This window comes from Salvelinus sp. IW2-2015, linkage group LG8, assembly GCF_002910315.2.
Source record: "Salvelinus sp. IW2-2015 linkage group LG8, ASM291031v2, whole genome shotgun sequence".
Classification (NCBI taxonomy): Eukaryota; Metazoa; Chordata; class Actinopteri; order Salmoniformes; family Salmonidae; genus Salvelinus; species Salvelinus sp. IW2-2015.
Genome location: NC_036848.1, coordinates 43,682,578 through 43,709,954, shown reverse-complemented (window position 1 = coordinate 43,709,954; position 27,377 = coordinate 43,682,578). Strand labels below are relative to the sequence as shown.

Below are 27,377 nucleotides of genomic sequence, written 5' to 3'. Positions count from 1 at the left end.
TCGCAGACTACAACAATATTCAGCAGCGCCGCTGGTGTAGTGGTATCATGGAAGATTCCCATTCTTTCGACCCGGGTTCGATTCCCGGGCGGCGCACTGATTTTGCRATCTTGACACTAAATTGCAGAGCTGTGTTCTATGGTGCATTAAATGCACGATTACAAAGTAACAACTGCGATGAGTTTACTTGGTTAGTCATCATCAGAAAATTGTCTGCATTTATAAATATATATATACACTTGTCACAAATGTATACACAAGCCCTTGGGCTTGCCTGGAAAACAGACGCTGAATTGCATTGAATTCTACATCGGGCAGGAATTGCATTTTGAATCTGGAAAGTTTCTTCTCATGACCCCTACAAGCCAGAATGTTGAATAAAATTACATTTTAACGTACTTTACCGGTTGTCCATGCGGTTGGTCAATTTGGCGGTAGGAATATGAGACAATATATCCACAGGAAACTATAATTATGTCAATTTCCATCACCTGAAGCATGAGCACAAGATACAAATAATAATACATGCACAAAACACATGCATACTTGGCGAGCTTGTGCAGTTTACATGGTTCTGATCATGCTTTAATGATCGAAATCTGAAAGCACTACCAGTGTTTTGAAAGGTTGATGTGATTATACTTTCCTATATTGTCTCACATTCCTACCGCCAAAAGAACCAACCGCACAGACAACCGGTATTGTACGTTAAAATATAAATTTATTCAACATTCTGGCTTGTAAAGGTTGTGATAGGAAACTTTCCTGTTTCAAACGCTCATTTCTGCCCGACGTAGAATTCAATACAATTCAACCTCGGGTTTCCAGGCAACCAAAAAAAAGTTGACAAGCAACCCTTGGGCTAGTCGCATGGCAACCACCAAGCAACAGCGATAAGAATTTCCAACCAGGTTGCAGTGCAGCCAGTCGGAAACATACTTTTTTTTTTAAAGATTTGGAATTAAACTACGCTTAATAAACCAACGCAATGAAACGCTTTGGATCAAAAGAACAGTGTGGATATAGAGTCGACACAGTTGACAGGCTTTGTTGCAAGAAGGAAGATGCAGATTTCAACATCTGTGGAAATTGCCAATCTTGCATCTTCACTTCCAAGCTCCGCGATTCGACCCAGTGGATGTCGCGCGCAGGGGACTCGTCCAAAAGGAGATTCCTTACTGGCATTCTCGTGCGGTGCCAAAGTGTCGAGATTCTCGAAACCATCCAAAGAGTACTGCAAGTGACATTTGGGAAAGATTTCACCTATACCAGGTCACGACAGAAGTCAAGTGTTTCAGAAGATATGACCACTTGGAGCCAGGACCGAGCGCTTGACACCAAACTTCTTGGGATGGAGATGGTTGACACTTGGGACTGGTTCAGTCGCAGCCACCACTGGACAAAATCCAACTATCTTTTAGGAATTCTTTCCCTCTGCGATACAGGGCTTCTTCACATGCTTGGAAACTTGACAAGTGTTCTTATAGTTAGAGCAAAACGGGCCTTCCTCCAACTTAACGGTGCAGGTACTTAAAGTAAAGATTCACCCATGTTGAATGCGTTTGTGCATCTCTGACCGATGTTCTATCAATTCCKTGGGTAATTTCATGTTTTCATGTGTATGTGAGCTATTGTCGTTCAAGTATGCAGAAATTCGGCCGGTATGACGTAGCAATGCGATAAAACCACCCACTACACTGGAAGTTAATAGGAATACGACTTTTAGATCGCAAAAACTTATTTCATACATGTCAGATTTCAATAATGGCCGATGTCATAATGCGAGGTTGACTTCTCTCGAGTGAGCCATTTTTTGCGATATTGTTACCTCGAGAAATGTGTAATTTAACAGAGGGTCTAACGTTTCTCCAGTTTGTCTCAGTCCAGGGTGCATTTCATGGTGCCATTGCGAATATCATACTCCTCTCTGACGCACAGATCTGCAGGTTGAACATGGGGATATTGTAGACTCCTAAATTGATAGCTGTAAAATCGCACTACACTAACTAGCAACTTCACATGCCGATATTAACTTTGGTATTATTGTGTATGTAGCTACGCTTGCTAGTAGGTACTATGCAGGTAGCCAGTCCATAGAGAGAATTGCATTGTGGGTGTTGTAGTAAACTTGAGCTGCAACAAATTTCCACAACGATAGTCACATGTTGCTACCAACCTTGTCACATATTAGTGTTATGCAACACTGTAAATTATAGGAATGAGTGGTTTTGGATGGATTTTTTCTTTATACTACTAACCCCTGGAATATAATATAATAACTTTTATTTCTTGTCTTACTATATTTCTTTTTATGATATATATTGTTTTTAAACTCAGCATCGTTGGGAAGGGCCGTAAGCAAGCGTTTCATGGTAAAGTCTATACCGTTGTATTCGGCGCATGTGACAAATAACATTTGATTTGAATTAGTTTTATGACAACTTACTGACGTCCTCCACTAAGTACATTTTCATTTGAGCACCTTTGTTGCCTATGTAATGACCACACGTGAAATGATATTCCATGCAGAAGTGTGAAAGTTATCTTTATGAATTGTAGGCTAATTTGAAAAACGATGTATTTTTAACCCATAATAATCTAACTTCTCTTTTCAGTGCTGGAGGATGAGGATCATGAGGATGACACCTCCTCTATCCCAGAATCCACCTACTCTTTCAACTCTCAGGAGGGTCATCCAGACCTGGACCTCCTCATCTGTGCCAGCTCTTTCTATGACCCTGTCAACATGCACCATGAAACTGACATCGACACCATCGATGGAGGCCAGGAGACATGCCATGATCCAGAGCTCTGTGAGTGTTGCTGTTAGAAATGTTTTTGTGTTTTGTTGCCATCAGGAATGAATGTCAGTAACTGTAGGCTTATCAATGGTCAACCTGTAAGGGCAGTGGGGCAGGGTTGGATTGGCCATTTGGCAATTCTGGCATATGCCAGATGGGCTGGACCATTTTTTAGTTGGGTGGGCTGGTTGAAATGTACACACTTTTTATATATATACAGTGCATTCAGAAAGTATTCAGACCCCTTCCCTTTTTCCACATTTTGTTAAATTACAGCCTGATTTTAAAATGTATTACATTATTTTTATCCCTCATTAATCTACACACAATACCCTATAATGACAAAGGGAATCAAAGGTTTTTAGAAAGTTTTGCAAATGTATTAAAAATAAAAAACAGAAATACCTTATTCAGACCCTTTTCCTATGAGACTCGAAATTGAGCTCAGGTGCATCCTGTTTCCATTGATCATCCTTGAGATGTTTCCACAACTTGATTGGAGTCCACCTGTGGTAAATTCAATTGATTGAATTGATTGAATTTACCCAGTGACACCAAGGGGAAATGTTGTGATGTTAGTGAATCACATGCAGTCATGTGATTCACTAAAATGAAATGATGACAAATACATTAGTCCGTAGGTCACTCCCATAGAATTCACTCCCACTAAGGCCTACTTTGAATCATTGATATCCCAGACTTACTGTATATGCTCAGTGTGCAATAGCCTGGGGATGAGGTTAGGAGCCCTGTAATAGTAATTAACACTTAGGGTAGGTGTAGAACGTATAAGGGTTAATAAGCAGACAGACAGAGAACAAGAAGAAGCACAGAGTGACAGCAGAAAAGATGCTGAGACTGGGAGGCAAACAAAATGGTGAGCTGGCGGTGTGCGCAGTGATGGGGGCTGGTGTGGATAAAATGCCAGGGCCAAATTCTTGTCCCAGTCCGCTCCTGCAGTGGGGGTACCTGTGTTACTGAATGGTTATGATAAAAATGTAATGTTTGATTAATAGGACAAATATAAGCACCCAATACATTATTATTATTTTAATCAAAGTAGACTACAATGATCATTGACATTTTGGTTGGTCAAATGTTTGTGCACTCTTCAAAGTTCCCCATTTCCAGTCCAATATGAATTTCTACCTCACTGTGTTTCTTTATTTTCAGCCAAGAGCTGCCAACTCCATGTAGCTCCATGGGCGGTGGTGGGTGCCAGCCCTACCTCTGAAGGCCTGCAGGGCTTTGGCAGTGTGTGTATGGGGGTGAAGGAGGATAGTGACACAGACTCCACCTGTTCAGACGACCCTGCTCTGATGGTGGTCCCTCGGTCCTCCACCTCTCTGTCTGGGGTCTGCCGATACAGAAACTTCATCCGGGGTCTCCCTGTTCATCTTGCCAAGAGGATTTTAGGTGAGCCACCATGCACCCCCCACCCCTCCAAAACATGTCTAAGCTATCATTCAAAGGACTCTGTGGTGTTACATGAGAATATCTATCCTCAGATGTGTAGTGGAGGGTAAATGCAACTAAACATGCATTGAAAAAAAAATGCATTGAAAGTATAGGGAGCATAACTTTTTTCACCGTGACCGGTGATCAGTTAACCCACCTGTTTATTTTACTACTACATCACTGCATATCCCCCTCTCCAGTATTCTACATGAAGAATACTGGTCTCAGCAGCTATTATCGAATCAAATCAAATTGTATTTGTCACATGTGACTGTGCATATATAATAAACAGGTAGTAGCAGTATTGTAAAAACAAAGGGGGGTGGGTTCAAATAGTCCGGGTGGCCATTTTATTAATTGCACAGCAGTCTTATGGCTTGGGGGTAGAAGCTGTCAAGGAGCCTTTTGGACCTAGACTTTGCGCTCTGGTACCGCTTGCCGTGCGGGAGCGGAGAGAACAGTCTATGACTTGGGTGACTGGAGTCTTTGGCAATTTTCTTCTGACACGCCTAGTATATAGYTCCTGGATGGCAGGAAGCTTGGCCCCAGTGATGTACTGGGTCATACGCATTACCCTCTGTAGTACCTWACGGMCGGATGCCAAGCAGTTACCATACCAGGTGGGAATGTAACCGCTCAGGATGCTCTCGATGGTGCAGCTGTAGAACTTTTTGAGGATCTGGAGACCCATGCCAAATCTTTTCAGTCTCCTGAAGGGGAAAAGGCATTGTCGTGCCCTCTTCACGACTGTCTTGGTGTGTTTGGACCATGATAGTTTGTTGGTGATGTGGACACCAAGGAACTTGAAACTCTCAACCCGCTCCACTACAGCCCCATCGATGTGAATGGGTATGTGTTCAGCCCTCCTTTTCCCGTGTAGCACAATCAGCTCCTTTGTCTTGCTCACATTGAGGGCAAGGTTGTTGTCCTGGCACCGCACTGCCAGGTCTCTGACCTCCTCCCTATAGGCTGTCTCATCGTTGTTGGTGATCAGGCCTACCACCGTTGTGTCGTCAGAAAACTTAATGATGGTGTTTAGTTATGAACTTTGTGGGCACTATGGTGTTGAACGCTGAGTTGTAGTCAATGAACAGCATTCTCACATAGGTGTTACTTTTGTCCAGGTGGGAAAGGGCAGTGTGGAATGCGATTGAGATTGCGTCATCTGTTGGGGCGGCATGCGTATTGGCGTTGGTCTAGGGTTTCTGGGATGATGGTGTTGATGTGAGCCATGACCAGCCTTTCAAAGCACTTCATGGCTACCAAGATGAGTGCTACGGGGCGTTAGTCATTTAGGCTGGTTACCTTAGCTTTCTTGAGCAAAGGGAATATGGTGGTCTGCTTGAAACATGTAGGTATTACAGACTCGGTCGGGGAGAGGTTGAAAATGTCAGTGAAGACACTTGCCAGTTGGTACGCACATGCTCTGAGTACACGACCTGGTAATCCGTCTTGCCCCGCGGCCTTGTGAATGTTGACCTGTTTAAAGGTCTTGCTCACATTGGCTACGGAAAGCATGATCACACAGTCGTCCGGAACAGCTTCATGCATGCTTCAGTGTTGCTTGCCTCGAAGCGAGCATAAAAGGCATTTAGCTCATCTGGTAGGCTTGTGTCACTGGACAGCTCGCGGCTGTGTTTCCCTTTGTAGTCCGTAATAGTTTGTAAGCCTTGCCTAGTTAAATAAAGGTTAAATAAATAATATAATAAAACAACATCCAACAAGTGTCAGAGCCGGTGTTGTAGGTTTCAATCTCAATATTGACGCTTTGCCTGTTTGATGGTTTGTCTGAGGGCATAGCGGGATTTCTAAGCGTCCGGATTAGTGTCCTGCTCCTTGAAAGTGGTAGCTCTAGCCTTTAGCTCGGTGCGGATGTTGCCTGTAATCCATGGCTTCTGGTTGGAATATGTACGTACAGTCACTGTGGGGGGGACGTCGTCGATGCACTTATTGATGAAGCCGGTGACTGAGGTGGTATACTCCTCAATGCCATTGGATGAATAACCGGAACATTTTCCAGTCTGTGCTAGCAAAACAGTCCTGTAGTGTAGCATCCGCGTCATCGTACCACTTCCGTATTGAGRGAGTCATAGGTAATTCCTATTTTAGTTTTTGCTTGTAAGCAGGAATCAGGAAGATATAATTATGGTCAGACTTGCCAAATGGAGGGCGAGGGAGAGCTTTTTTCTGTGTATGGAGTAAAGGTGGTCTAGAGTTTTTTTCCTCTGGTTGCACATGTGACATGAGGTAAAACAGATTTAAGTTTGCCTGCATTAAAGTCCCCGGCCACTAGGTGCGCCACTTCTGGATGAGCATTTTCTTGTTTGCTTATGGCCTTATACAGCTTGTAGAGTGCGGTCTTAGTGCCAGCGTCGGTTTGTGGTGGTAAATAGACGGCTCCGAAAAATGTAGATGAAAACTCTCTTGGTAGATAGTGTGGTCTACAGCTTATCATGAGGTACTCTACCTCAGGTGAGCAATACCTTGAGACTATCTTAATATTACTCCATACCTTCCCTAGCTGCTAGTTTATATGGTCGATCATATTGCAGATTCAGTGTGTGCAGATGGGCCACCTGATATGCCACCTGATATGCACAGTGTTTATCTGGCTCTGTTCAGGGACAGCGGTATACTCTGCACTTTCTTTTGTCTAGATTGAAGTACCTGTTGACATTTCCTTGAATCAGCCCCATAGAGAAACATATCAGGGCTAAATAGCTATGCCATGGTGATGACTTTGTTTTGCAAGTGTAACGCTCGTCGATATGTGGAAGAGAGGAGGACCAAGGCGCAGCGTGGTGAATGTTCATGATGTTGAATTTGAATGATTTATCCAACTAAACAGAACACTGACAAAATACAAAATGACGTGAACAGACCTGAACTTGAGAACATAAAACATGAACAGGAACAAACGACTGAACGAAACAGTACCGTGTGGCGAACAAACACAGACACGGCAACAATCACCCACAAACAAACAGTGAGAACAGCCTACCTTAATATGGTTCTCAATCAGAGGAAACGTAAAACACCTGCCCCTGATTGAGAACCATATCAGGCTAGTTGACAATGAACCCAACATAGAAACACATAACATAGAATGCCCACCCAGCTCACGTCCTGACCAACTAAACAATACTGAACAAAGGAAATAAGGTCAGGAACGTGACAGCAAGGCTACCCTTTTAAAGCTCTATGCCTCTCCTGCTTCATACCTTGAGCTGTTCTCCCTGGATATTGATGAGACGGAAGAACAACAAACCTTTGCTTAGCAATCGGTACAACAATTCTCTTGGAGGTGTTGTTAAAATGTTGTTATGAAGCCTTCATTTACATTTGAAAGATATCTGTGTTTGCATAATGATGGTCCAATTCTTATATAAAAAAAAGGAATAATTTAAAATACCATAATAGTTTTCTATTTTTTAAACAAAAGACATTTACCTTTTCAACAACTGTTCAATATTTGAGTCACTATCTCTGAATAATTTTCTCATTCCATGCTTTTAAACACAAAACGCCTTGTGACATCACCTAGGTTTCCTTGGTGCAGACGGAATAGTATTTCAATCCGAATTCTCTCATTCTGTTATGAATTATCACAAGTAGTCGTCCTTCAATGGACCACATATCGATTAGATCTACAGTATGGATTGCTGTAACCTTTGAGGGATGGCTGCCTGTCACCATACCCTCAAATATTTAAGTGCAGAAGCTGTTTGTTTCAGGTCTTCTAGACAAGACCTCTCTGAACAGCTGCAGGGATGTCTCCCAACACTGGCGATACCTGACGGAAGACACTCAGGAGGACCTTAATGCCAAGAAGATGGTGGAGAAACAAGCTATGTTGATGCAGGTACTGTATGGTAACTATTAAAATACCACACTCTAAATCCACCAATGACACATAGATTTTTTTCAGGACAATAAAGATATTGATTATTGAAGAAAAATAAGTAGCGGGAGCTGCTCTTGAAGGGGAATAGTACTAAAAAAGCGAATGGAAAAAGAATAACTACAAATAAGTGCTAAGTGAGTCTTGCTCTTAAGGCAGAACTGATCGGTTTCCGCTAGATGGGACAGCTGCAAAGTCAAAATTGTCTATATTGTAAAAAAAGAAGTGTGTTTTTTGGGTGCTTTTTGGTCTGCATTTAAGGTAAGGTTTAGTAAGGTTAGCAGTGTGATTAAGGTTATGATTAGGTTTCCAATCAGATTTTAGGACTTTATGGCTGTGCTAACTAGTGACCACTATGCAGTCATCTCAATAAATCCCAAATGGCACTCTATTCCCTACATAGTGCCAAATTTTGTAACCACCTGATTTAGATTTAATGTGTGCGTCGTTATAATCCCCAGAGTATCTTGAGCCACTTTTAAAATCAATCAAACACTCAATATCTTTGCCAAGTGGCATAAAAAAATCAAAGTCAAGGCACTTGTGTGGGTTTGCAAGTTAAAAAGCTTTTCATGGGTGGGCTAGTTCATTATTAAAATACACCAACACGTTTCAGCTAACGGCTTCACCTTGATGAAACGTGTTGGTGTATTTCAATAATGATCTAGCCCATACATTAAAGAGTGACTGAACATGCCAATTGGCACTTGTGTTTTTCTGTTTCTCATTAGGAAACAAAGATTTCAGTCTTGGAGGTGTGTTTTCTGACCAATTCTACATTTGGTTAATGTTTGTCCCCGTCACACACTGTAGATGCCATGCATAAGCCTATTTCATAAAAAATCGAAGATAACTGAATAAATATTAAATTAATTTTGACATTTTTGGCAAGGATGTTTAAGTTGTGTAATATTACATCTAAGGTATTTAGTGCAGTGTATGTATATATATATATTTCTTTTTAAATGCGCAACGTGTTGTTTTGTGCTGGGCAGGTCTGCCTCACTGTCTATGATATTGGATAGAGAGCAATCACTGTAGCTGTTCACCCCATTTTAGTAGGTAAATGGACATCATCAAATTAAAACCCAACCTACATTTACCCGTTGTGACACACGGATGTTCCAAACGCCGTTTTAGACCAGACTGACTTTATGACCAAGATTATCCTATTCACACTTTGTAGTACATTTTGACACTAGAATAACTGTTTCTGACTCATATCGATGCCACATAGGCCAATTTCAAAGGGATTCATTGCTCTTTAAAGGCTTTTTAGCTTGCAAACCCACACAAGTGCTTGGATTTAGATTTTTTATGCCACTTAGCAAATATATTGATTGATTGATTTTAAAAGTAGCTCAAGATAATCTAGAGATCACACAGATGACAGGTTGTCCATTATCATCATGGCATGCTAAGTACATGTTAATATAAACCTGTGTGACTTTTCTCCCTCTCTCAGAGCAACACTACAGGTGTCAGCTCTACATATGCCAAAGTCCGCAAGGTCCTAGTGCCCATCAGGGAGGATGAGAAGCACATGCACCACGGAGAAATCTTCTCCAAAATCAGACAGGTAAACACATCACTATCTACCTTATTATCATATCAATCAACGTCACCACTTATCCCAAATGACAAAACTGCTCTAGGGGATGCTGCTTTCATCGTATGTGTGTGTGTGTGTCTCTTGGGGCTTGTGAAAAGCAGATGACGATTCTATTCTATATTCTGATGACTAGGATATGATCCTCTGACGTTTGTACTGGCTATCTGTGGTTGTCTGTCCTACAGGAGAAGGGCTTTGAGGCCATCTATGCTGGCGTTAGAACCCGAGCCATACAGATGGAAGAGCGGAATGTCTACTGTGGAGTGTACAACGTTCTGGTGCTGCTGGACAGGTCGGTAACGGTAACCACAGTGTCTTTGTAACATTATAGCACCTGCTGCATGCAAATAATACAGTAACAAGGCCTATATTTCAAAGTCTGGGAGTGCGTCTGAAATGACACCCTATTCCCTATATAGTGAACTACTTTTGACCAGAGCCGTATGAAAAAGTAGTGCATTGGGGCCATTTGAGACGTAACTGATGTATCTTTGTTGTGGTCAACAGGGAAGACCCCTCCAGGGTGGTGCACTACAGTGGAGGTCAGCTGGTGGCCGTGGGGTCCAAGGACCGCGTGGTGCGTCTGCTGGACGTGCTGACACTGAAGGAGGTGTACCCGGTGATCCAGGGCCACGCCGGCTCCATCAGGGCCCTGCTGCTCTGTGAGGAGAGAGGACTGGTCATTAGCGCCAGCTACGACCTCAGCATCAGGTAGGAGGAGGGTAAAGAAATAGAAATATAATTACTAGAATGGGCATCTCTAGTCAATGAGACCATCATGGGTAGTTTGGACCCGTTTTACTCAATTCTATGGGTTTTTGAATTTGGTTTGAAAACATAGCAATGACTGTGATGAAGAATGACTGTGTTTTTAATGCTAAACTTGTGATTTACTGTCAATTGTAGTTGACCTTGCTAATTTAGGTGTTGATACTTATTGAGTCTTTATGAATGACTGGTTTGATATATACTGTACATTCACTATAGGTGTTGGAATCTGAAAACAGGCGTATGCCTTATGCTCTTCCGTGGCCACTTGGGTACCATCAACTGCCTGGACCTGCATGGGAATTGTCTAGTCTCAGGGGCCAATGATTGCAAAGTCAAAGGTAAGTAAGTGTCACACGTAAACCTCACCGGCCACGTTGCGTGTGAGCGTTTACACATACATGTTATTTAATAATTTCACCCACACCATTCAATATGTGTGAACGAGCATCTGCATAGCCAGGCACTAAAATAGAAGTTGGTTCTATGAGAGGCGCTCCACATGCTGCAAGTTCCCTCCTTATTGGATATCAGGAAGATACAAACCCACGTGGATGCTTGAAAGACAAACGAGGAATGATAAGGAATAACTAACTAAAAACTAGCTAGGTTTCCCTTTTTATCTGTGGATTAATCGTTGGAGTAGAAAAACACACGATTTTGTATGACTCCGTGTCAAAATTCTACAAAGAACCAGATAAAAAGAAGACTATATGTATGTCAGGTAAAATAACAACCCAATGTTCATGTCCCATGACAAACTACAAGCAACAGCTAGCTAGCTAAATGTCTATGAATATTTGATGTGTGTTTCGACCCCTAATTAATATAGTTGGTGGCTGGTGTAGTCAGCATGTCAGGCAGTTTGATTGAAAATGTATCAACCTTGTTTTGTGTGTTAGTAACTTTGTGTGCTTTCACCTCCACGGCAGTGTGGAACCTGCAGACAGGGCATTGCTATGAGAAGCTGAAGTTTAGGCACCACAACCCCATCCTGTGTGTGAAGATAGACAAGGCTCTAGTGATGAGCAGCTGTGACAAAGGGCTGGTCAAAATGTGGGGTATGGAGACCGCCTCACTCCTCAAGGTAAGATGGTCTGTACTCTGTCAGGTCTATGTCTTCATTGACCTTTTTACACAAAAGGCATCCATATCTTTTATTTTCAGGAGTCTTATCTAGTGGTCAGAAGAAAAGATGTACAGTAAACTCAAACAAGGGCACATGGAATTGGGTCTCCCATTTCAATAGGTTTCGATTTAAATGTTTTTTGAGTGAAATTGACACTGTCCTCACCAAAGTCCCTGTCTTGTCTTCCAGGTAATCGATGCCCACCAGAGCTCTGTAAAGTGTCTGTTCTTCGACCAGTGGCACATCCTGTCAGGTGGTTCTGATGGACAGGTCATGGCCTGGAGCACCAACTGTGACATAAAGAAGAACCTGATGACCTATCGCCATCCAAAGTGAGCATAAAAAAATGTCATACAAAAAAGAACAAGTACTTTTGTTTTTGGTATTGTTTTTGACTGGTTTATCTTGAGGTTCGTTAAATGCTGTGAGTGTGTGTATATGTTTGTCATCCTCTAGGGAGGTCCTGGCGCTGATCTACCTTTTCCTGCGTGTCATTACCGGCTGTGGAGACGGGAAGATCCGCATCTTCAACTTCCTGACAGGGGACTGCCTGAGAGTCATCAAGGCTGGGGGTCAACACAGCCCTATCCGGTCCCTGCACACACACAACAACAAGTAAGTACTGTACTGTCCCTGCACCCACACAACAACAAGTTAGTGATCATTAATTTCACTTAAATCAACAAGTGAGTAATCATTCATTAAATTTTTACTTTGACAACCATGATTTTACCCAGAAGCGTATGTCTTTAAGACATCTCCCTCTCTTCTCTGCCCCTCCTGGTTCCATTTAAATCAGTCAACTTCGGTACAACATACTATGGGGAGTCACACTCTTGAGACTTCGGTTGAAGGATGTAAAATCACGCCTGACGGATTGCTTGGCCTGGCTATACCAATTAATAAGATGGCAAAAAATGCAACCTAGACGACGAAGGCTAAGCCGGGTTAGTGTTCGCGACCATGCCCAAATAAATAAATAGATACTCACGATTGTTGTCTTGTATGTCTCGGCTCGGTGCATGCTCTGGCATGCCCTTGCTCAAATCAGTTTGTGTGAAGGACTAGGGGATAGCTGGCACTGTTCCCCTACTAGTCCACGAGCAGGTACTCTTAACAATTGTGTAGCATTCTTAAGGGGGCTTGGTGTTTCTGATAGTGACTTCCTCTTCCGAGTGCCCGTACCTCGGCTGTCCGAGTTGTGGGATGCGGAGATGGATTGGCTCTTTGGTCAGAGCAAATGTTTTGTCTGCCTGGGTGTGTGTCGTTCGCTGCCCGCTCTCAACCTGACTCCAGTATGCTCTGTCACCAGTTATGGGAGGCTACTCGAAGAGAGAGGGTGGCCAGTTTCGGTGGGTACCCCGCCACCGCCTGTGTCTGCCTCGGTCAAGCACTGCTTGCCCTTTCTTCCCAGACTTGTCAATGAAGGGTCCGGTCCCACCTCGGTAATCCAGTCCTACATAGACTTTTGAGACCATGCTAGCTAACAAGCGCTGCATAGCGTGCTAGCCAGGTTAGCTAACTCATCGAGGAGAGCTAGCTAATACTAGCTATTCCTGCATCCGATGGAGTTGCTTGGGTAGCTCTGTTGTTTAGTATACGTAGCGTTAAGTCGTTTGGTTATTCAAAATGGATGGTGCTGCGGTCAAAGATGCTAGCTAGCCTAGCTTAGACTAAAGAACATCCTGGCTAACATTGGTTACAATTTTTTTTCACTTCCAGTGAATGAAGCTTACTAGTGTTCCCCCGGCATTAGGCCGGAGAAAGCGGGGCTTGCGTGCTCCTCCAATTAGGAAGCAGCCCCCAAATCACTGGCTCGGGTAACCCTGGAATGAGGGGCCTTAGCACAGGTCTGAGCAACCAGTGCGCCACTCTGCAAAAACATTACTGTGATGGCAGTGCCCCCACGTTTTGTTATGGTAAACGGGGTGCTACATCAGCCATTTCCAGAGCCCTCTGTGCCCATAAGGGTCCGGGCTTAATGCAGGCTATTCAGTCTCATGTATTGGAAGCTTGTCCATGTTTAATGCCCCATTGGTACCCCACATTCCATTCTGTTCATGGTGTTCAGGGGGCATATCAATCTTACCAGGATGGGAGAAATAAGTTGGGCAATTACCTTTCTGTCCACAAGGGGCACCCCTCCCCATAGGTGGCTCATAATATATAATATAATAATATACAGTGCAATCGGAAAGTATTCAGACCCCTTCCTTTTTTCCACATTTTGTTACGTTACAGCCTTATTCGAAAATGTATTAAATTATTTATTTTCCTCATCAATCTACACACAATAACCCATAAGGACAAGCAAAAACTGATTTGTAGAATATTTTTCAAATGTATGAACATTTAAAAACAGATACCTTATTTACATAAGGATTCAGACCCTTTGCTATGCGACTCAAAATTGAGCTCAGGTGCATTCTGTTTCCATTGATAATCCTTTAGATGTTTCTACAACTTGATTGGAGTCCACCTGTGGTAAATTGATTTGGAAAGGCACACACTTGTGTATATTAGGTTTCACAGTTGACAGTGCATGTCAGAGCAAAAACCAAGCCATGAGGTAGAAGGAATTGTACGTAGAGCTCCGAAACAGGATTGTGTCGAGGCACAGATCTGGGGAAGGGTACCAAAACATTTCTGCAGCATTGAAGGTCCCCAAGAACACAATGGCCTCCATCATTCTTAATGGAAGAAGTTTGGAACCACCAAGACTCTTCCTAGAGCTGGCTGCACGGCCAAACTGAAAAATCAGGGGAGAAGGGCCTTGGTCAGGGAGGTGACCAAGAACCCGATGGTCACTCTGACAGAGCTCCAGAGTTCCTCTGTGGAGGAAGGACAATCATCTCTGCAGCACTCCACCAATCAGGCCTTTATGGTAGAGTTGCCAGACGGAGGCCAGTCCTCAGTAAACGGCACATGACAGCCCACTTGGAGTTTGCCAAAAGGCAGCTAAAGGACTCTCAGACCATGAGAAACAAGATTCTCTGGTCTGATGAACCCAAGATTGAACTATTTGGCTGAATGCCAAGCGTCACCTCTGGAGGAAACCTGGCACCATCCCTAAGGTGAAGGATGGTGGTGGCAGCATCATGCTGTGGGGATGTTTTTCAGCGGCAGGGACTGGGAGACTAGTCAGAATTGAGGAAAAAATAAACGGAACAAAGTACAGCGAGATCCTTGATGAAAACCTGCTCCAGAGCACTTAGGATTTCAGACTGGGGCGAAAGGTTTACCTTCCAACAGGACAACGACCCTAATAACACAGCCAAGACAACGCAGGAGTGGTTTCTGAATGTCCTTGAGTGGCCCAGCCAGAACCCGGACTTGAACCCAATCAAAAATCTCTGGAGACCTGAAAATAACTGTGCAGCGACGCTCCCCATCCAACCTGACAGTTTGAGAGGATCTGCAGAGAAGAATGGGAGAAACTCCCCAAATACAGGTGTGCCAAGCTTGTAGTGTCATACCCAAGAAGACTCAAGGCTGTAATCGCTGCCAAAGGTGCTTCAACAAAGTACTGAGTAAAGTGTCGGAATACTTATGTAAATGTGATATTTCAGTTTATACATTTTTTATAAATTTGCAAAAAATTCTAATGCCTGTTTTTGCTTTGTCATTATGGGGTATGGTGTGTAGACTGATGGGTAAAACAACAATTTAATCAATTTCAGAGTAAGGCCTTAAAGTAATAAAATGTGGGAAAAGTAAAGGTCTCTGAATACTTTCCGAATGCACTGTATGTCATTTAGCAGACGCTTTTATCCAAAGCGACTTACTGTCATGCGTGCTCCCGGGTCACATATGGGTGGCCCCGGGAACATTGCTGATTCCTGCCTGTAGCTCATTAGTCCCTATGAGGTGTCTAGTGATGCAGGTTATGGGCCCTGTAGGCGATTGGTGGTCGGTAGCAGAGTCGAGGGAACAAGCAGGGTTGGACACGACCCCTTGTACCCAGGGTGGACCGGGCTTTAGGCAAACCTTGGCACATACACACAGTTTTTTCAACCCCAAGTTTCACAGTGTTCATGCATATCAAATGTTTTGTTTCTCGCACATGAGAGTTTGATGGAAAGTGTCCCTTCTCCACGTTCAGACACACAGTTGTCAAGAGTGATGGAAATGGAAAAAGAATCAATCTCCCCCAGTCCACAATGTGGTGTTCCGCCCCTTCAGATGGCACTTCACAGGAGGCTCACTGTCTGCTCCGACCAATGGCGTGCATGCGCAGTGTTGCCCTGGATCAAGCGAAAAGTGACGTCAGGGTACTGGCTACAATTTGTTGTGCGTCCCCCACGCTTCTGCAGTGGCATCACGTCAACTGTTACCGAGGCCTCAACGCCCGTTTTGAGGGAGGAGATATCCTCCCGTCTCTAGAAGCAGGCAATCTGAGTGGTTCCTATGTCGAAGATCCAGGTTGGCTGGTACAGCCAGTACTTCCTGGTTCGGAAAAGGAATGGGACTTTACCTCCCATTTTAGACCTACAGTACGTGCCCTCAAAAAGCACCTCAGAGTCTACAAACTCTGAATGCTCATGAGCTGCTGGCTATTACAGTCAATTGGCTGGTGGCAGCGGAGTCGAGGGGGCAAGCAGTGTTATACACATCCATGCTACTTTCCTGTATTCAGTCTCTAGGCTTCATAAGAAACCTGAAAAAGAGCTGTCTGACCCCATCTCAGCACATTCCGTTTCTGGGTCTCGAGCTAGACTAATTAGCTTATTGCACTTTTCTATCCCCACGGAGGGTGTCCAGATTCCAACTCTGCTTAGCCATATCTCATCTGAGGCACACAGTGCGTTTTTGCCAGTGCCTACGCCTACTGGGGATGATGGCTTCTGTGATGGAAGTTGTTCCCGTGGGGCTGTTGTTGATGGGGCCCTTCCAGCGCTGTGTGCTAGCCACTCACCTGGATGCATCTTGCAGCCTAAGCCGGTTGCTTCAGGTGTCCCTGTCATGCCCATGGGCCATGGCCCAGTGCTGGGACCCTCTGCTATTGTCAGGGGTCTCCCATGGGCTGAGTGTGGGGTAAGCTGTACGAAGGCAACTCTATTCGGGGGGTATGGACCCTGGTGCTGAGTGCACTGCATATCAATTACCTGGAAGTCCTAACAGTCTATCTGGCGCTTCTCCCTGCTTTTGTCGGGCCAGCTTGTGCTGGTCAGAGCCGACAATATGTTGGTGCAATATGTCAGTGCATCAACGATCCCGAAGAGACTCTGTCTCTCTCCCTCCTAACTTTGGATCGCTCCCTATTGCTGGGGAGCAGTGCACACATACTCTCCCTTTGGGGATGCATGTCCTCGATTGCCTCTAGCTTGGGTCCAGATCTTTTATCCAGATATCACCCTCTCTCAGGAATGGAGGTTTTCGGCAGGGCCGACGTAGATATTTACGAAACCCGCATTGTCGTCAGTTTTTCTCGATGAGGAAGCCGAGCGTTGGGGAGGGTGCTCCTGGAGGGCTTGTAGTTTAATTTTGTGCTACTCGTAGTCCAAGCAACCATGGTTCGCGGAGATCGGCCGCCTATTGGGCAGGGTCCCGTGGCAACTCTCGCTGTGCAGGGATCAACTATTCCAGGCGCACAGGCAGGTTTGGCACTCTCGGACAGAAATATGGGGTCTGTGGACTTGGCCCCTCAGATGTCCAATCTCGCGGCTAGAGGTTTACCTCCGAACATGCTACTATTCGTCCGCAAGGGCTCCTTTTTTCCACGGGAGGGCTGTATGTGTGCGTGGTAGTCAGACAGAAAGCCAGCGGGTGCAGTATGAAAAGATGCGGGAGGAAGAAATCTGTCCTGCACAGACCTCTACTTTGGTCCCAAAATAAAGGAAGTGTTCCTTTTCAGAGCAGGGTCATTCATTCTCCACTTTGAAAGTGTACATGGCGTCTATTTGAGCGTGTCATGTGGAAATGAATGGCGCCACAGCAGGGCTTGTGTCCTGGAGGGTTCTTAAAGGATGGGCGCCATCTCAGGCCGGTTTCTCAACCTATTCCGCCGACTTGGGATTTGGGTTGGGATGCTCTGTGTGTGGCCTCCTTTTGAACCACTGGAGTCTGTGGATCTGAAGATCCTCTCCTGTAAAACCTTGCCCGAGGCTTTGGCCTCAGCTAAAGGTTCCTTCACGCGTTATTCGTACATCGTTTCTGTACTCAGTTCGCCCAAGACGACTCTTAAGGTGACGTTGCGTCCAAATGAGGCCTTTGCCCTGAACCTCATGGCTATGTCCTATAGGTCCTTAACTTTTGAGACATTTTCCTTTTTGCCTCCTCCTTTTGGTTCTGAAGAGCAACAGAGGTTACATGCTCTATGTGCTGTGCTAGCGTTATGCACATACATTTTACGGACCAGGAATGTTCGGTTATGTGACCAGCTTTTTGTCTGTTTTGCTAATCCAGTTCGTGGCAAGGCACTCTTTATCCAGCTGGATTGTGGAGGCTCCCTTGCAAATAGCAGCAAGGGTTACCTAGCGGTGTACGTGCGCACTCCACCAGGGCCCTGCCAGCGTTTTGGCTGTTGTTTAAAGGGTTGACTATAGGAGATATTTGTGCTGGGGCGAGTTGGGCATCKCCACAGACTTTTGTGAGGTTTTATCGCTTGGATGTCACTGCTCACAGTGTGCCACATCTTGTGAGGGCATGTCTGAGTGGTCTGCCATGGGCCGTTTCATTTAGTATCTGTTGGAGTCGTCATGGGGCGTGGTTCTATTTCCCCACAGTGTGTTGTACCGAAGTTGACTGACTGAAAGGGAACGTTATGACTATAACTACTGTTCCCTGAAGGAGGGAAATGAGGTCCAAAATCTGTTTGGAAACACGCCACCCGTTCCTGGGCTCGGTGAAAAGCGGTGTTAAATTGAAGGAATGAATCCGAGTTTCACACTTATCACCTTTGGAAGGTGGGGCTTCCAGCGAGGCGCGGATTACATTGGCCTTGTCAGGCGTGATTTGAGATCCTTCAACCGAAGTCGCGGGAGTGCAACTCCCCATAGTATGTTGTACCTCTCATTTCCCTCCTTCAGGGAACAGTAGTTATAGTCATAACTTTGTTATTCTTCCTCTCTTTCTTTTCCACCCTCCGTCTCTCCCTCCCAGTATGGTGGTGAACACGGGGACCAGTGTTCTGATCTACCAGTTCACCAGGGTGCGCTGGGACTACTCCGTGCTGGCCGAGAGGGAGTTCTTTAACGAGTTCAGGGGTACTCTTAAAAGCATGCTCAATAAAGACAAGTACCCCTACTCCAACGTGCGGGCTGAGCGCATGACACAGGTGGGCTCGTCCAATCGTAAGATCTACGACCGTGAGGGCAAGAAGCCGGAGAGGCCCGAGCTGTCCCACCACGCACGCTCTCTGTCAGCCCCCAGCATGCGCCGAGCACAGGGTGAGTGTCTTTGGGTCTGGTAGCCATTTAGCCTACTGCTAGCCTTAAATTCAACCTGAATATCGCTCCATTATCGCTCGCTTTTATTAACCCCATGTCTTTCCAGACACCTTCSTCTACCCTCATGATTTATCTCCTGTCTCTCATCTATGTCCAGACAAAACCCTGAATATTGCTCTGAAATAGTGTGTTATTTCAGTTTGCAGACACCTCTGTATTCATTGATTGTTACATGTATGTATGGCATAACAACCATATAATAGTGGTCTACAGAACATAGAGCATGGGATAAAGCACAAACAGACTGAACCACCAGGCTAGGCTAATATCATCCTGCTGTGACTATACTTTATCAAGGTCTCTGACATAGAAATATAATTTCCATGAGGATGCAGTCAAATTGCCATGATCTGAGACCCTTTTTCCTCGTTCTACTAATTATATTTCTGTGGTCTCTCTGCTCTCCAAAGCTGCGCAGCAGGAGTCTATGAGGCCGGCCACGTGGAGTGAGCTTCAGGGCCACCGTAGGAGCCGGGCCTACATTGACCTGCAGCCAGAGTTCATCACCAAGCCCCCCTCGGCCATCTCTCCTGGAAGACCAGTCAGCGGACACAGCCAGGACTCCCAAAGCAGGGCCAGTCACACGCTCAGGAGCGAAACCACTGGCTCAGGTGAGATAGAATGGAATGCAATAGAAGTTGAACGTAATTGAGAGAGACAGAATCGAGACAGACTATAGTCCTTATGGCTGTATAACAAAGTGCGTGTTTACTATTGTTCCTTGTAATCAACCGTATATGCACCCTCTCACAGCCAGGGAGCTGTCTGTGATGACTAAGTGGGTGCTGACGCGCAGCGAGAAAGCAGTGAAAGACCGAGTGAAGAAGAGGGGGCCCCATCGGCCCGTCACACCTCAGCATGTCCTCCTCAAGGTCAACTCCACCCACCAGCCGCAGAGAAGCGACCAAGCCGGGGCCAACATGAAACTCAACGCCCAGGTACGAGATGCCTGGGGCTCCCCTCCACCTGTCCAGGGGGTGGATCCAGAGCCCCACGCCTCACCATTCCCACCTACAACCCCAAAACAGAGCCCCCAGAGTCAGTCACAGAAGGCCCCAGCAGGACCCAGCCACCAGGTCTTGCAACATGGCATGACCAAGACCTACGTCCCCCTTATGACCCGCACTCTGGATCTCAAACTGAGGCAATCCCTCGACAGCCGTGAAGTCTGTTCCAGCAGTCCCTCCCCAGCTGTGATGCGGCCTCACACCAGCCACGCAGCTTCCACCCAGCGCACGCCATGCCCCGAGCCAGAGAAGAAGAGGCCCCAGACCTCCTGTGGTATAGCGGGTCTGGCGGTGCGTAAGGTGGGGGCATTCACTACCACTGCCCAGTCGAATGTCCAGGCCCCGCAGCGCATGTTCATGAAGGTGAGCAGCAAGCGGCCAGGACGCCACGTGGACTTTGAGATGCCCAATAAGACCATTAGCCAGTACAACCCTCTAGACCCATTCAGGTATGATATGCATAGAATTACACAGAGAACAAATACATTATAAGATCTCTATGATGGTATGCCTTTATGTTGCCAAACTAATTTTTAAGTATTTCTTGATTTCTTCCTATCCATCTATTAATTAATTAATTCACTCAGGGAGCGTGGGGCCTTCAGGCTCCACACAGACACCCAGTTGGAGGAGTACTTCAGGGTCCAGAACCACCAACTGAATCAGCAGGGGGAGGGATGCTATAGGACCAGGGATGACCAGGACAGACAGAGGAAGGGGGTCTGGAAGATGAAGGTCAAAGGTGTTCCTGCCTTAGACTTCCCCAAGCAGGACCAGGTGTATGCCCCTGAGCTGGGCCATGAGATCTACATCTGAGATTGTCTGAGACTCAGCTGGACAGGTGTTTGGCTGGCTAAACCCAATACACACATGGAGCTTTTTGAACTGTGTGACCATGCCAGGGCAAGAATAGAGCCCAGGGCTTTTGCATGTATGATTCTCCCCCCTGGTGGCTTGTCTCTTGGTTTGCTGATCCTGAACTTTCTATGCAAGAGTTATTTTTAAAGAGACTATGTGCCCCACTACTTGTGTATCATGTAAATATATAGATACATTTCTCTACTCCCACCAATCCATATATTATTTTTGTAATCTGATGAGGAGATAGCAGATTATTTTCTTTATCTGGTCTAATGAATGATTTTTACCTCACCTGTTTTGTGTCAGAAATTTTTATTTTTTCAAAGTGAGCATATGTTGATATGTTCCAAACTCAACCTGAATATTGCCCCAGTGTCCAGTAGGGGTCAGTATAATACCATCTGTGTTGGTCAGTCAGCTCAGAGAGAGAGAGGTCATAGGGGTTTCCATCCCAATAATCTCTCCTTCCTCCAGAACTAGGCACTCAATCACTACTCCCCACTGAAGTCCACAAGCGATGGGAAAAGGTGAGAGGAGGAGAGCACTTAGATGAGAGAAGGAATTATACAATGAGCAAAGTGATGATGCTGTTTGTATGTGGCTGCAATGAAAGTGAACTGTGCGGGTGATCAGGGGTGTACTCATATCGTTGATTCTGTTGAAAAAATGGCAACTGGCAACTGGCAACACTTTACTTGACACCCAGCGTCATAACACGTTATGACATGACCATGTCATAATATGTCATAACAGCTGACATAATGTCATAACACGCAACCTACCACACAAGGCAAAACATAACATTACACCATAGCCTACTTGTCAACAGTGTGTATTGTATGCAACAGTATTTTCAGAAATGTAACATATTAAATTATCATTGTAACTGCGCAAATATTGATGTCATACATGCACCTACCACAATACTCTGTTGCTGATTACTGGGATGCACGCATGAGCAGATTTCAGGAGCAGGACAAGACACCCTCTTTTTGACTGATGCCTATCTCATATGATTGTGATGGTGTTATAAAGTGCATTTTCTTAGTCCAAGTAAAATGACACAGGATGGTCATAATGCATGTTCCAAAAAATATAACTGTTAAGAATTCATTACAACAACAACAAAGMAATTAAGAAACAAACTTTCAAACGAAAGGAAACTTCTTGCCAGGGAAATAAATAATTTAATAAATGTGGGTTTTGACACTAATGTAGGTGTCATAACCACCCATTAAATAACCCAATATGTCACAACAGGTGTAAATATATGGGTTATGACCATATTATGACAGGTTATGTCAGCTGTTATGACATATTATGATATAACGTGTTGTGACACTGGGTGTCAAGTGTTACCAACGTTTCTTAAACAGAAGCAAATGGAACGAAACGGGGTTAAACCTACCTGAATTTGTCAAATAGAAACTGTTTGGACTAATGGTTACACCCTAGATCAGTGTGCAAGGCTGGTATTGAATGTGTCACTGTCTGTTACCTTGATTACTCCAATTTGTCTCTCGACCTGTTATAAACTTTTATTCATAGGCTAGGTTATATCAACCTCATGATGGACATAGGGAACATTTGAGTATCATGTAGTAGCCTAAACCTATCAATGTTACATTGAATGGAATATGAATGAGTCATCCAATTTTTTTATTTTACCTTTATTTAACCAGGTAGGCCAGTTGAGAACAAGTTCTCATTTACAACTGCGACCTGGCCAAGATAAAGCAAAGCAGTGCGACAAAAAACAACACAGAGTTACACATAGGATAAACAAAAGTACAGTCAATAACACAATAGAAAAATATATATACAGTGTGTGCAAATGGAGTAAGGAGGTAAGGCAATAAATAGGCCATAGTAGCGAAGTAATTACAATTGATCAAATTAACACAAGTGATAGATGTGCAGATGATGATGTGCAAGTAGAAATACTGGTGTGCAAATGAGAAAAAAGTAAATAAAAACAATATGGGGATGAGGTAGGTAGTTGGGTGGGCTATGTACAGCTGCAGCGATCGGTAAGCTGCTCAGATAGCTGATGCTTAAAGTTAGTGAGGGAGATATAAGTCTCCAACTTCAGCGATTTTTGCAATTTGTTCCAGTCATTGGCAGCAAAGAACTGGAAGGAAAGGCAGCCAAKGTGGGTGTTAGCTTTGGGGWTGACCAGTGAGATATACCTGCTGGAGCTTTACCTAGCAAAGACTTATAGATGACCTGGAGCCAGTGGGTTTGGCGACGAGTATGTAGCGAGGGCCAGCCGACGAGAGCATACAGGTCGCAGTGGTGGGTGGTATATGTGGCTTTGGTTACGAAACGGATAGCACTGTGATAGACTGCATCCAGTTTGCTGAGTAGTGTTGGAGGCTATTTTGTAAATGACATCGCCGAAGTCGAGGATCGGTAGGATAGTCAGTTTTACGAGGGTATGTTCGGCAGCGTGAGTGAAGGAGGCTTTGTTGCGAAATAGGAAGCCGATTCTAGATTTAATTTTGGATTGGAGATGCTTAATATGAGTCTGGAAGGAGTTTACAGTCTAGCCAGACATCTAGGTATTTGTAGTCAGAACTGTCCAGAGTAGTGATGCTAGTCGGGCGGGCGGGTGCGGGCAGCGATCGGTTGAAGAGCATGCATTTAGTTTGACTAGCGTTTAAGAGCAGTTGGAGGCCACGGAAGGAGTGTTGTATGGCATTGAAGCTAACACTTAACACAGTGTCCAAAGGGCCAGAAGTATACAAAATGGTGTAATAGAAATAAGGCCATGCTCATTAAAAAAATATTAATCCTCCCTAATCTTAAACGGCACCGACTGCCATTGAATTTCATGACTGTTTAGTTGGTGGCGGTAATGCATCAGTAGGTTGCCAATAGCCATTTAAAAAACAGAATAAGAAGGCAGCTAATGGTTCTAACGTTAGGCAAGAAACAATTACACTATAAAAACTAAGAATTTGTCTCTCGAAGAGATTGAATTAATTCATGGACCTTGGCTGGAGGGGGGCAAGACAACTCAAATGTGAAATCCATTAACGCCAAGATAATGACATTCATTGCCCTTGGCAATCAACCGTTCTCTGTCGTGGGTGTTGTTGGCTTTCGCGAGTGATCGAGCACCGGTACACACTTCCAAGTGCACTATTTTTCAGATGTTGCCCTACTAGAGTTACACAGTAATAGCATCACTGCTATTAGCTTCACGACACACTATGGAATGCCGTTTGGGTTTTTGCGTGTCAAAAAAGATACACGTCAAATAACACTATTTGACTCGTTAAATAAGCTTTTAATTTGACAAGTCAAATAACACAGTTCTATTATATAATGTTGTGTGTTCTGAATTTTCACGTGCAAGCAAGCGCCACCACTACCAGTAGCACTGTCAAAGTTGTACAAAAAAGTATGCAAACAAGCAAACACTGGCCACGAACGATGTGTTTACAATACCGCTTTGGTAATAAAGCAGTATTTGTTRGACCGCAACTTCTGGGGTAGCTAGCTAGCTTTAGGTTGGTACCTAGCTAGCACCGAGACAACCCGCCTGAAAACATTTACCAGTAGAAACTGTAGTCATTTTCATTATTCTTAGCAATGATTTAGGAATCCCCGTGAGTAACTATTAGCTAGGTATTCACTTGTTGTTCGCCTATTGAAATTGAACTTTAGTTCATGAAAATAAATAGCTAGCCAGCTACATAACCCTGTTGCCCAAAGCTAATGTTATAAGCAGCCAGCTAGCTTCCTGTAGCTAGGGAGGCTCGACCTGACCGGTTATGTGTTGTGAAGCTAGCCACAATAAGGATTAGGCACAATAGTGGAATTTGCGGTTTGCCTTCAAAATGTAGGTACCCATTTGAAAGTGATGCAGAAGGTTACAATTGGTGGAATCATGCTATATTTAGACTAGATAATGTTAAAAAAGGTTGGAATGTGAAGCACTGAAATGGGGTATCACTCTCTCGGTGACACCCACAGAATACAACTGTGAAGAGTTTACGCTAATATTAGCATTGTAGCTCTTATTGCGGGACTGTGACTGTGTGAAATCACCCCCCCCCCAGTCTAATGTGTGTATTGGCATTCACATTGCACTGCACAGCTTTACCTAAGGATTYGGGATCAATGAAATGGGGTATCAGTCTACTCAATACCCAAGATATTTTTTCCCAAAGTCTTCCTCAGAGTTATCAGACTCCAAAACATCCACGCAGTATTGTTTTCCCTCAGGAATAGTGTTCAATACACATAGGTTGACAATAAATGTGGCTCAATTCACAGCTGTTTCAGAGTCCCGCAATTAGAGCTACGGTGCTAATGTTCTCTGGGTGTCACTGAGTAGACTGATACCCCATGTCATTGATCCACAATCCATAGGTAAGGCTGTACAGTGAAATAAGTATGCCTCCAATGCAATATTAAAGTATAATACATACAATGTGATTTCAACAGATTTTTGTCAAATTGACAAATTATTGTCTTTTGTTGATTTTATATAACAACATTCCAACCTCGTTTAGCATGATCTATTCAATTATGGCATAATTTTACTATTTGTATTAATTTGCGTCACTGTCAATGACATACTTTTATATTAAAAGCTAACCGCAAAGTCCACTATTGTGGCTAATCCTTATTGTGGCTAGCTTCACATTGATGGGTCCGAACACCATTAATCAAATAAGAACTGTCTTATAAATGAGGGTTATTTTAGAAGATAACACCTAGCTATATAGTTAGCTAGCTAATCAATGTGTAATAACTACGTAAATTATGAACGCGTTAAATTATTATGTGACGTGCAGTCATATTCAGGTCCTGATTGGTCAACAAGCTTATTTGGGAAAGTGAGCAGCGCAAACCTCTGATAGCGTAGCGGTAGAAAAAGTTGAGCTCTGCTCTACTTGATGCAAATTTCAAGCGAAACGTTGGAGTGAAGAGTTGTCAAGAGGAGGCGCCCSCCTCTGGACAAAACCCACTGTTCGGGTATTAAGCTATGACTTTAGCATTATGTTAGTAGCCTACAGAAATCCCCCTCTTCAAAACCCCTTTATTGTCTAAGAAAATTCTGCCTCCAGAGATTGTAAGCAGATACCTGGTACAAGTTTACTGTGCACTTCACTGCTCTCAAAGTTCAATCACGGCCCTCTCTTTCTGATGCCTGAGTGAGGAGCTATGAGGTCATTAGAACGAGACCAGTTGGTTGAATTGTCCTTTCCAACAAACCAAAGCCATTCAATCTGCCACCTGCCCTCTGGCCCCGGTGCCTTTGGGGCATCATTAAAGGGTAGAGGAGGAGGAGATTTGGGGAGGGAAGGTTGGACTCTTCCTTTGACTACAGCAGCAGAACAGCTGGAAACTATAGCGAGAGGAGAAAGAGGTAGAGAGGATAGCGGCAGGAGAAGAGAAGACACCCCCTTCAGAGATGATCCTCATTCAGAGGCAGCCCTGCTGCTAATTTGATTTAATCTGCAGAAAATTGGGGTTTTACGGCAATGCGTCTTCCCCCTTTCCCTTTTCTCCCCGGGCACCGGCTGTGTGAGGTAGCAAGAGGACAAAACACCCCCTGTTCCCCTCTCCAGCTTAGCCCGATCAGGCAGTTCAAACCTCCATTGTTCCCCCAGGTATGGAAGCCCTTGTCTGGGGTCACCAGAGCCACGGGGAAATAACGAGCGTGAAATCAAAGTAAAGGTAGAAAAGAGAAAGTCTTCATGGATGGTGGAATGCCCAGAGACCTTCTGCTCCCTAGAGTTGGCCTAGGGGTGGGGTGACGTAAGGGGGAGGGGATGTTGGAGGTTGGGGTAGAGGAGGACAGGGGGGTAAAAGCTTTAAAGAAAGGACAGTTACCCATAGATCTATGGGAGGTTATGGGGGTGGAGGTTGGGCCAGAGGATACAAAGAGACTTTTTGGAATAGGACCTTGTTGACCCCATGACATAATCTGCATGGTTTTGCATCTGCATAGACTCAGCGATATAGGCAGATATTTGCATTCCCTATAGTTAATTTGTCAAATCAATTTTCTTATTTTTCATGCTGTTTCGGTGGCAGACTTGAACTCTAGGACTAAGGGCACTTAGCGAGTGCCTGTCTGTCATGGTTCAGGACATGGTTGACACGATCAAGATCTGAAGTTGTAGGCTATTTGCATGACACTCAGACTGTAGGCTAACCTGCCCCGAGGCTGTGCAGACAGACATCACACATACTACCACTGATACTAACAAAAAATTGAATTGACAACCATATCAAACTTCTGACAAGAATAGCCATTGATTAAACACTGCTGCAAAGTAGGTAAAAGAAATGTCTGCGGTTTGGGCCTTTTATGACGTTATTGATTACAAGCTATGGACTAGTGACAGATTGTTCTAAAGAAGTAGCATGTG

General features: G+C 44.4%; 1 protein-coding gene, 1 long non-coding RNA gene and 1 other non-coding gene across 3 annotated transcripts in view; 2 read left to right on the top strand and 1 right to left on the bottom strand.

Annotated features, from left to right (window-relative positions):
• The first annotated feature begins 25 nt into the window (after positions 1-25).
• On the top strand, positions 26-96 carry trnag-ccc (transfer RNA glycine (anticodon CCC)). The gene has a single exon. It is a non-coding gene; the product is annotated as a tRNA-Gly (tRNA).
• An 887-nt stretch (positions 97-983) lies between these two features.
• On the top strand, positions 984-21,830 carry fbxw10 (F-box and WD repeat domain containing 10). Its single transcript, XM_023993453.2, has 15 exons — positions 984-1,526; positions 2,616-2,813; positions 3,975-4,217; positions 7,994-8,121; positions 9,626-9,739; positions 9,958-10,064; positions 10,280-10,483; positions 10,760-10,881; positions 11,473-11,627; positions 11,859-12,001; positions 12,126-12,284; positions 18,771-19,057; positions 19,528-19,728; positions 19,871-20,573; positions 20,712-21,830. Exons 1-15 carry the CDS (start codon positions 989-991, stop codon positions 20,938-20,940), a joined length of 3,531 nt encoding a protein of 1,176 aa, XP_023849221.1. The 5' UTR covers positions 984-988; the 3' UTR covers positions 20,941-21,830.
• The window catches only part of LOC111967978 (uncharacterized), a 38,852-nt gene continuing 21,534 nt past the window's right edge, over positions 10,060-27,377 (bottom strand). Inside the window, exons 3-5 of the long non-coding RNA XR_002877817.2 lie at positions 12,148-12,264; positions 11,835-11,959; positions 10,060-10,432 (exon numbers count right to left, since the gene is read on the bottom strand). This is a non-coding gene — a long non-coding RNA (uncharacterized lncRNA). The remainder of the gene's footprint in view (positions 10,433-11,834; positions 11,960-12,147; positions 12,265-27,377) is intronic.